Source organism: Musa acuminata, chromosome BXJ1-9 (assembly GCF_036884655.1).
Source record: "Musa acuminata AAA Group cultivar baxijiao chromosome BXJ1-9, Cavendish_Baxijiao_AAA, whole genome shotgun sequence".
Classification (NCBI taxonomy): Eukaryota; Viridiplantae; Streptophyta; class Magnoliopsida; order Zingiberales; family Musaceae; genus Musa; species Musa acuminata.
In genome coordinates, this window is record NC_088335.1 from 44,319,990 (window position 1) to 44,331,312 (window position 11,323).

The 11,323-nt window shown below is 32.8% G+C and overlaps 1 protein-coding gene across 2 annotated transcripts; it reads right to left on the reverse strand.

The window, feature by feature from the left end:
- Positions 1–115: 115 nt before the first annotated feature.
- Positions 116–9,804, reverse strand: LOC135593705 (uncharacterized). Of its 2 annotated transcripts, none has more exons than XM_065083939.1 (7): positions 9,559–9,804; positions 8,413–8,502; positions 8,096–8,176; positions 7,813–7,944; positions 3,201–3,419; positions 1,257–1,349; positions 116–471 (listed from the first exon to the last, which is right to left on the reverse strand). In XM_065083939.1, the coding sequence occupies exons 1-7, from the start codon at positions 9,766–9,768 to the stop codon at positions 310–312; spliced, it is 987 nt and encodes a 328-aa protein (XP_064940011.1). In that variant the 5' UTR covers positions 9,769–9,804; the 3' UTR covers positions 116–309. The 2 variants fall into 2 exon arrangements, with proteins under 2 accessions (XP_064940011.1, XP_064940012.1); XM_065083940.1 differs by lacking the exon at positions 9,559–9,804 and adding an exon at positions 9,404–9,513.
- Positions 9,805–11,323: the final 1,519 nt, after the last annotated feature.

Consider the following 11,323-nt stretch of genomic DNA (forward strand, 5'->3'; position numbering starts at 1 on the left):
TACTCGCACTAGTCTTCAAAGTAAATATTTTGCATCTGCAAATCCTCTGCAACTCGACAAAGAATTCTTAGTGGATCTCAAGTCGCAGAGGACACCATCAAATAACTTTCTGCAATTCAAGTAATTTTGGAAAATCATTGATACTATTGTATCCCCTCCATTAATACCCTACAGAAACAAATACAGCTTTTTCTCAATTGCTGTCTTCTACATGCCAAAACAATACAAGCTTCTTTCCTTCCAGGTGTGCACACATAATTCAATGGATAACACAAAATGTCCACTGGCAAACTTTTCTCTCCCAAATTTTCAGATATCTTCCCCGGGTGGTAGCTCTGCAAGCTTTGGAGGATTATCAAGGACTCTTTCCATGTCAAAGCGAACTTCAATATTGCGAATGCTATAACCAACTACCATCAGCCAATAAAGTAGATTGGCAAGTTCCGGAGCAGTTGTTTGTGTTACGGCAATCTACAAGAAGATAAGTGGATCAGTGGGATCAGCAGACTTGACCATAGGATAAAAACCAAGTAGCTCATTTTGAATGAATAAAGGTAGGGATCATGAAATTAGTGTCATGCTGAAATAAGACAACTAAATTCATTTGAACGGGAAGATACCAAGCTGAATGCTTAAGGAACATTGTAAACCTGGGTTCACCATTTGGATTGAAATTTATTTCTCTAGGAAAATTTCTATTCAGGTAATCACTTCGTCCCAGATATTATTTTCCTATGAAAATTATAGTAGAAGAAATGAAGACATTTTATCTCAACACAAATTTTCAGGACAAGCAGACCTTAGATTTAATATGTCAATTTGCATTGATATTAAAGAAGTTCCAGTATTCCACTTTCTTGTTGCAGATCATATTTATCTGATTAACAAACATCCACATAACAAAGGCATCGACATATTTATGTACATCGGGGCAATGGAGTGAAAACATTGGAGTTGGAAGGAGTCCAAATAGATGACCTTGAACTGCTATGCATAACTGCTATGCCAAACAAAACCAATTTATGTTCCTTGAATCTGACGAAACAAATTCTGTGTCAAATTTTTATCATAAAAAAGAACCAACATCATGGCCTTCATTTAGAAGATGACAAGATTAATTATAAATTTGCCACCCAGTCAATATGTCATTAACTAAACCATTTTTCAAATTATGTGCCTGAAGCTAATTTGTGAGCATCACTATTTGATCAAGTGCTGAGGACAAATAAGTTATGTATGCAAAAACATTATCAAACCTTCATTTGTGCAGGATCTGAAACTGCAAGCAAACGCTTTACAAAGGCATTCATAGCAAAAACAACATCTTCCCCAGCGCTATTTGTCAGGTCCTGCATATATTTATTATTCATAAAAACTTGGTTTTTAAAAAAAAGCCCTATTGGAAAGGTATAGATGAAGTGGTAGAGCCAATTAATTGTTGAGATTAAAGGATTTAAAATATTGTAAAAAGAACAAATATCTGATGCAATATGTTAACATAATTGTAACTAAAAGAAAAGTCAAATTTGAGACTAAAAAAAGAACAACATAGTGTATCAATGAATGTTCAAATAAGCAGCAATTACAATCAGTTAAGACTTGCATCCTCAGATCACAATATCTGGTAATGTCAACTTGTACTGTTTAAGACCTGTAAGGAAATATGAGGTAGTAGACATAATCACCTCTTCATAGCCAGCATGGTTTTGAACAAACATACTCATCTCATTTTATTTGAGCTATCCTTAGCAACAACTTTTTCCCAGAAACCCATTAGAACTCTTTACTTATTCACAAAACAAAAAGGAAAATGAAGTTTTATTTTTAAATTAAATAAAGTGCCCCAAAGGGCCAACAAAAATTAAAGTGGCCCAAAGGATCGACAGAAAACTATCATCTCCTATCTAGCATATTAAACCTTGACTTGCTTCAGGGAACTTTAAATTAGTGAATTTAGATAACTCTTGTAAGGGGTAAATCGGTGAGGTGTTCAGTATTATGACTCATCTAAACACACTAATATAATGCAAATAGATCTTCTATCTTCCAATCTTTATTTCCCAAAACCTGATTTTGTTTGCTACTGCTTTTATTTGCTGATATCTTCCACACATTGTTCATAATATTCTTAGCAGAATGCTTTACTATTTAAGTTAATGAGCCAGTATCAGCATTTTAATTATATATATCTAAATTGTTGGCAAGTGCAACTCAATTTTACGTTCGTCTCTTTTCAAGTGCACCTTGCTTTGTTTAATCATCTGCCTCATGTCATGCCTATGCTCCAACCGAACTTACTGCACTTAAATATCAACAATTTTTTAATATTGAAAGGCTACAGTCTTTTCAAAATTATCAATTTAAGGAATGAATAACATGGAGATACCTTTTGCAATGATGGGCATATATTTGAACATCAACTGAATAAAAAGTTCAGATTAAATGGACTTCCATCAAAGAATCAAAGGTATACACAAATCAAGCTGAACTAAAAATTTAAAAAAATTGATTTTGTTTGACTTTGGTTTGATTTGAATTCTTCTTTGAGATGAACAATTTGATATACATATTGATTGAGTTAGATATAAATTCATGAGTCTTCATTTAGTTGAAAGATGTGTCAGTACTACATGAACCAACACAAAAATCAGATTTGGATTTAAACAAGTATCCAATACAGCAAGGAGACAAAATGAAGATACGGAAACAATTTAGAGAAAAAAAAAACAAATTTAATAAATTAAGTGTGATGTTTACAACATAATAAGAATGAAGTTTAGAATTGTCATGTAAGAAACCTGTTCCAAGAACACCTACATCTATTGCTTGATCACTGATGTTAAAAAAAGTGCTCAGATGTGTTAAAAAAAGTAGATTGGGCCTCAAAATTGAAAGACAGAGATGTTCATTGAGAGATCCAAGATGTTATTTCATTGTTGCATTAGTCCTAGTACTGGTTTATTATTTTCCAACTTTACTCTTATTAAGGAAGGCTGTGCAGTTGGAAAAAAGTGAGTTGCATGTTAAAAACTGTAAACTGAACACCAGAAAACACCCTACAAAATAATGCAGGTCATGAGCATCTTTCCTCATCTCAAAAATGCTTTACATAGTAGGGTATGGGTATTGGTGAAACTTCATGCAGAACAAAAGTCGTATGAAACTAAGAAATTGCACAAGCATGCTACAATTTTCAATACCTTTAAATTTTGAGGTTCAAGGGATTTTAGATAATCCAAAAGTTCATTGTGTCCATTTGCTGACCTCCTTGTGACTTGACGCTTCAGCTCCTCAATTTCTGATTCAAGAAATTCTATATACTTGACGGCATCCATCTTTTCAGGACCAGTAATCTTGTTCCACTTAATAACTTCCCCAGTAACTTTTTTCTGTGTACCAGGAGCATAATCTGAAACATCCTGAAATGATTATTGAGATCACATTATAGAATTCATAAACTAAGACTTAAATGAGCACATGCACAAATTCATGTGCACATTGAGAGCAGTATAAATCTGTTGGGTATCTGCACAAAAGAGATCCACTAGATCCATGGATTTTCTTTCTTTGGTACCATAGATTGTGGCATTTCTGATTTAAGATATGATACATAAGTAACAATAAAATTTTTCCAGTTTTGATTAATTTCTCAGCCTTAAGACTATAAATTGACCACAAATGGTTAGAACTAATCAAACTTAATCACAGTTAGCTGATTTTGGTCGATTTTAAGCAACTTAAAAAGGCGAAAAACAAGAAGAGAGGAGTGGAAGGAAAAGAGAAGTAAGCCAACACAAAAGAAAGTCAGAGAACAGAAACACAAAAAATATGACTATGAAACAAAGGTGACTCTGCTTCTATTTGCTATTCCTTTTTTTTCAAAAATGAAACAACAAACTTATATTACTCTAAAGGGCGAGAACAAAAAAAGCTCCTCTAGCAAAAATTGTATTTGATATTCAATGCAAACATCGAATATTGTGTATAACATGGTTGTTCACTACTCGCAAAAAGAAAGAATATCAATAAAGAAAACAAAAGAATAAATTATAGCCATTAACCTGATAAAGAAATAGATGTGCACTAACAGAGACACGAGATGACATGAGACTTGTGATTAAACTCAGATTTTATAAGCATCGCTCTTCAAATAAAGTTTTTTATGTGTCTTTGTATTATCTAAATATTGAACAGTAAGGTGATTGGAGAAGCATTAGAGATATCTTTAGCATTGCAGGATGATATGTTTTGACTATTTTATATGACGTAAGTATAATCTTTAGTAAATTATATGATATGACTAGTATTTAATTTTTTTATATAATCATTTTTAATAACTTATTCGCCATTGTTTGTATTGCCATTTTTTATCTAGTTTCAGATCAAAATGCTTTTGCAAAGTTTCATCTGAAATTATATTAGCCAAAAGCTTTAATATTCAATCTTCTCCGGTGGGTTAAGAACGAAGAATAAGTGGACACCAGTGAAGCATATTTTGTAATGCATTGATCAAAATAACTTACATAAAGAATGTAAAGCAGGCACAGCACCACTGTGTTAGTACGTTAAGCTTACGAAGGTACACAAACTTACAACTCACATTCTTATTATTTAGTAGCAAAAAAATCAAAAGAAGTTTTCATTCATTTGCAATTAACTTAGAAAAACTGAAAAAAAAAAAAAAGACCATTTTTTGCCCAAACAGAAATATGTATTTAAATCTCAGTTCTTTATATATAAGTTTCTCAATGAAAACTCTCAACTAAACAAGGAATGACACCCATGATCAACACGTAAGACAATGTTTGACATCCATAAACAGATCGACTAATGATTTGCTTAGTGATCAAGGCTATTCATGCCATCTTAGTAGGAGGAAACAAGAGACCAATGGTCTGATCTCTTTGACACTGGAACACTTACAATTTGTGACAACTCAACTTTGGAAGCTGCTCTAAAATCTCATCATTTGCAAATGTCATTATTATGAATTAGTTGGAACTGATTCTTTGTTTTACTGTCAGTTGCTAACATGTGTCTTTCTCTTAATCCGATCAACATTTATTGCTTTCATTTAAGAGGCTACTAGGTGCACTCTTTCTTCTTTTTATGATAAAATCAGATAATGTTATTGTATCTGTGAGAAAGATGAATGTGATTGTATAGAAGACTATAAATATATAAAGTGGAAGGACTAATATAATTAATATGTAAGACTCAATGAGCCTATTATATTAATTGAGATACATACACGTTTTGGGTAATTTGATTTTAGACCTATCAAGTTATTTAATTTATTATTAAGCCGGGAACATACCTTGGTGTGAACCCAAAGTATGCTAGATCTCCAACTTTAATGAAAATATCAAGCCCTATATGTACTTTGACTAATTTGAGAGCTTAAACTTAGTACTGATTATGATAATTCATATATGATTATTAAAATATATAACAAGTATTCTCCACAAGTCTGATGTTCCGAACCATGATGTAGTCATGATTATAGGACCTGTTAGTTTAAATATCTACATTTTAAAAGTTTAAATTTCTACCGCTTTAATCAACTTTAGAGATTTGACATCAAATTATATTCTTTGATGTTCTTAGTTTGTATACATTGACTTATTTGCAACTAGTGTTTTATATGTTATTTCCTTATAATTGTCTAGTAATTATGATCTCTTAGACCAACAATTCACCTATCCATGGGGCCCAAAAGTATCTACCAACTGGAAGCAGCCAACAGCCTCCGGTGGGCCTCCCTGTGATTAGTTAGGTGATAGGGTAAGCTTTCGTAGAGTAAGTGTTAGTGTCTTTTGTACTTTTCCTAAATGGATCTTGTTTTTGATTTTTTGAAATCACACCTTCCAAGTCTTCGATACTATCTTTCTGTCCGAATATTGATTCATTTGTGTAAGTAACATCAATCATTTAAGTAACATCTTCTAGGGTTAGTAGAAAGTTTCGCTCCTTAGGCGGGACAATGCAAGTATGTTAGTGAACGAGATCATAGAAGTCATTGTGCAAGCGTGGAATATGACATTTGTTTGAATACCTAAGGATGCATGAGGACATAGCGAAATCTGAACCATCAAATTGGAGAGGAAGCGGGAGTTTAAATGGCTGATGTTACTTATGCAAATAGATCAATATGCAGCCAAAAAGAAGATGGTATCGAAGACTTAAATGGTGTGATTTCAAAAAACCGAAAACAAGATCCATTTAGGAAAAGTACACAAGAAACTGACACTTACTCTATGAAACCTTACCCTATCACCTAACCAATCACACAAAGGCCTCGTCGAAGGCTGTTGGCCACTTTCAATTGGTAGATAGTTCTAGGCCCCATGGATAGGTGAATCGATTGGTATAAGAGATCGTAATTACTACACAATTACAAGGTAATAACATGTAAAACAACAGTTGCAAACAAGTCAATGTATACAAACTAAGAACATCAAAGAATATAATCTAATGTCAAATCTCTAAAGTTGATTAAAACAGTAGAAATTTAAACTTCAAAAAATGTAGATATTTAAACTAACAAGTGTCATAATCATGACTACATCATGGTTCAGAACATCAGACTTGTGGAGAATAATTGTTATATATTTTAATTATCATAAATGAATTATCACAATCAAAACTAAGTTTAAGCTCTCAAATTAGTCAAAGTACATATAGGGCTTGATGTTTTCATTAAAGTTGGAGATCTAACATACTTTGGGTTCACACCATGGTTGTTGTTGGTGTTATTATTATTATTATTATTATTATTTGGCTTAATAATTAATCAAATAACTTGATAGGTCTAAAATAAAATTACTCAAAACATGTATGTATATCAATTAATATAGTAGACTCATTTATTCTTACATATTAATTATATTAGTCCTTCCACTTTATATATTTTTAGTCTTATATACAATCACATCCATCTTTCTCACAAATACAATAACATTATCTGATTTATCACATAAAGAAGAGTGAGTGCACCTAGTAGCCTCTTAAATGAAAGCAATAAATGTTGATCGGATTAAGAGAAAGACACATGTTAGCAACTAGCAGTAAAACAAAGAATCAGTTCCGACTAAATCATAATAATGACATTTGCAAATGATAATATTTTAGAGCAGCTTCCAAACTTGAGTTGACTGTTACAAATTGAAAGTGTTTCAGAGTGTCAAAGAGATCAAACCATCATTCTCCTGTTTCCTCCTACTAAGATGGCAACAATTGACATCATTGTGAAACTTTTCTTATTCAAACATAACATAGTCAAAAGATATTGCAAAACTTCATTCGTTGCAATTTCGAATGTGAACTTACATCATCGGCAATATCTTTGCAGCCGATTGTGTCATGCTACAGGGTTAGAGGGATGTAAATCAATTGCCAATCTATTTATGGATGGGACGAATAGCCTTGATCACTAAGCAAATAAATTGCCGATCTGTTTATGGATGTCAAGCATTGTCTTACCTGTTGGTTAGTGATTTGATTTGCTTGACATCCATAAACAGATCGGCAATTGATTTGCTTGGTGATCAAGGCTATCAATGCTAGTCAAAGTACGAGATTGAAGACATTCCCCACAACTATTATACCAGCAAAAACATGCTCAAATGATATACAACTTCAAGTAAAGTTAAAAAAGTAAACCTCTAAAGAAATTCATACAGAACAATAAAGACCTTGTGATGCTTGAACATGCAAGGCATGTAAAGATCAAATTTGATGCAGAAATCAAAGGAAAAAGAAGTATTAAAAGTTTCATCATAATTTTAGTTCAATAGTAAAATTTTGAAATACCATGTTATCTTTTGGTTCAGGAAGCGCTATCTGCTCTAGACTTTGCTGCAACTCAAGACGATATTGTGCATTCCTAAACATGTAACCAGTCATCATAACACTGTACATTAGTTGTGCCAGATTCTCAGCAACCTGAAAAGAAAAGAAAAAGGGCATCAAAATCATGTTGAGAACTAAAGGATAATTGTTGCAATGAGAAAAATGTGCTATATTATGATCTTATGTTGAAGAAAACAAAAGTTATGACATAAGGCCAATAAAGCATGATAAACTGAAAACATACCGTGGTAACAGTTACTGAAAAGAACTGAGGTGGAAGTGTTCCAATCATATTTGCCACAGTTTGTCTCATAGCATCGACAACCTCCAAGGGTAAAAGAAAATACGAGAGTGGTCTAAGAAATTTAGAATCTGAATAAGCATTACTTGCTGCATTTTATAATTATTCTAGGAACAAGAAATACAGAGAGACGCTAGTGTTAACATATAACAAGGGAATATCTTGAAATGAGGTCACATACAATTTTTTTGATTATCGCAAATTATGCCATAAAAGAAGCACAATTCAAACACTAGAAGAAACATCAGATGACAACCTACCTGTTTTGGTGCTCTTTTCACAAATAGCTCCATAAATTCTGGCTGAACATTTTTGACATATTCCAAAAGAATGTCCCTCCTGCTCTTGGGCTGAATATATATAAAAAATCAGACCTAAGAATTCTTTCATTGGGCATGAGTAAAATGCATATGCACAATTAAACTCAACATGATAATCCATAATTACTAACATCAAGATTCAAGAAGCATGATTAGTGCATATGCAGCATGAATGTCCTCGTGATTGGTGCCCATGCATCATAAACATCATAATCAATCACTTACATATGAACAAAACCAGTATCATATTCTATTTAACAGTATACTGAGTATAACAAGTTTTAGAACAAAGCTACAACAATGATGAAGCAGAAATTTCTTCCTGGAAATCTTTGTAAAATGAACAACGTAAATTTTTAGCTTAGTGATTCCATCAAACCCATCATTCATATTACGAAGACATCACACCACCACCACCACCAAGGGGTGGGTTAATTTCAAAAAGAATAAAGTAAGAGATGTGGAACATGGTTTGATACCGAGGAAGCAAATCATACCAAGCTAATTGGCATGTATTGACACGAGCCAAAAAGTAAATACCAGAAAGGTATAGTTGCAACCATCTAATTCGTGAAGGCAATTAATTCAAACACGGGTAACTGAAGACAGCACACAAAACGCGAAGCATCAACAACAAGATAAAACAACAACTTGAAGAATCAAACGGCACCGATTAGCACAAAATGCATCAGAACTGGAGTCTGGAAGTTCAATGGTTCAATCTAGGTGCATCGCGCTACCAGACAGGGATGCCAGCACGTGCAGGCTAAGGAAAATTTCAGCAGGAAACCACCTTTCTGGTACCAAACGTAAGATCGCCCACATCTTTAGAATACCTGGCAAGTCAAGGCAAGTCCACAGTTGCCCGCTTGCCGACAATACACGAGCACTAACAAGAACGATTAACAAACAGTGATGTGGTGAACCTAACCACGACTCCTCGGCATCGGTTATCCATGTCCAACCAAAGACAACAGTCTTCAGGTCGAAGAGAACAAGGAAATCTCAACTCCAACATTTCTACTTCCGATTCGAGGGCAAAATGTAATCAAGAACTCATCGGAAACCCAAAACCGATTTGCATACCGAGCCCCCTTTAGGAGGTTGGGTGTCGCCGGCATCGGAATCTTGGGCCCGCACGAGCTTCAATCGGCATCTTCTCCTCCTCTGTAACGGGAAGGAGAGGGAGAGTAACAAGATCGAGGGAGGGGAAGCGGAGGAGGAGGAGAAGACAGGGGAGAGAGAGGAGGGCAGGGCAGCAGAGAGAGGTTTCGGGGTGAAGAGGTGGGAAGACATGAGAACGCTCTCCTCACCCAATCCGTCTCCAATCCCAATGCTGCGCTTGTTAATATCTTCAGGTGAGAAATTACCACATGAATTTTCTATCCCAAAAAAATTGTTAAGTGCTAAAAATGGTGAATGAATATAATCAGCATTTTGATGAAAATAAAAAGTGAAACTAATTTATTCACACATAAATTTTTGGGCAAGATTCTAAGAAAAAAATATCTTCTAATTTAAATTTTTTTTATAAAATAATCATTCTATCCATATCGATCATCGTTCTTTTTTTTGTCATGCCTTCGTCCTAAACAATTGTCCATGTATTCGTCTCAATCAACGATAAAAGTCTCATCTTATCAGGCTAACCACGTCAATAGTTCATACATGAAAAAGGTAGAAATCTCGACGGCACAAAGTTAAATGATTTTTAGTATTCTTTAAAAAATTATAAAATTAATTTTTTTTCATAAATTCACTATATATATATATATATATATAACTATTTTGTGAGCAATTGATAGATACATATCAATTCATATGTTTCATGATGCATCAATGGAAAAGGCAGGCGTGATTAAGATGGGTCTTGACGATGAGGATACATCAAAATGACATCATACTTTTACCTCTATTTAATATTTGATTTTAAGAAGGTAAAATAGATATAGATGGTATTCGATTCATTGTTAAAATCGGAATTAGAATTAGAGTGACACCTTGATATGTTTGGTTTGATATTATTTAATCCGATATTTTTTTAATATCAAATCATATTTTTAAAATATTTATATAATTTTGTATATTATTTTATTTATTAAGATTTATACTATATATTAAAATATATTAATTTATATTATGGTTATACAATTCCCATTTTATTATTTGATATTGTTCTATGATATTTTTTTAGTATTTTATTTATCCCTGAAGTAAGAAGGAATATCATTAATATGTGTTATTTTAATTTTTGAGCAGTTTTAATATAATTTTAAATTTCAAATTGTGATGAAGAATTTATGCTAAGATGAGCAATGATCCAAATCTCTACCACATAAAAGAAAATACTCTACCCTCCAAAACAAAGGAGGATAGCTTATTTTTCTTATTTTACCTCTGAATTGTGCAGGAAATAGAATAAAAAATTTCACAAAAAAAAAAGATAATTAAATGTTTTGAAAACATACAATCCAACTTGAGTAATACTTCAATAAAAAAGAAGAAAACTTATTTCAAAAACATTACAAAACCAACACTTGGTAAAATGTTTTATTTTGGATATAAAATGAATGAAGACATGCCTTCCCTACCACATTATTCATGTGTAAACATTGAGACTATGGATGAGAACAAGATTTATCCATTTCATTCAATGATTGTCACAAGAATTTATGTCAATTGGAATTATTCAGAAGTAGTATATATTTGTCATTATAAATCTTGATTTAGTTATATATATATATATATATATATATATATATATTTGTCATTATTCAGAAGTAGTATATATTTCATTCAATGCTCCGCTCAAGCTACCTCTTCCTCCCGCCGATCCTTTCGGACATATGCG

Bases quoted from the DNA above. Each gene is read 5' to 3' on its own strand.
- LOC135593705 (XM_065083939.1), bottom strand. From the start codon at position 9,768: ATGTCTTCCCACCTCTTCACCCCGAAACCTCTCTCTGCTGCCCTGCCC. The intron at 1,350-3,200 runs GTATTGAAAATT...AAATATATGCAG, and splicing joins TTGAACCTCAAAATTTAAAG to GACCTGACAAATAGCGCTGG. The intron at 472-1,256 runs GTTTGATAATGT...ATCTTCTTGTAG, and splicing joins CAGATCCTGCACAAATGAAG to ATTGCCGTAACACAAACAAC.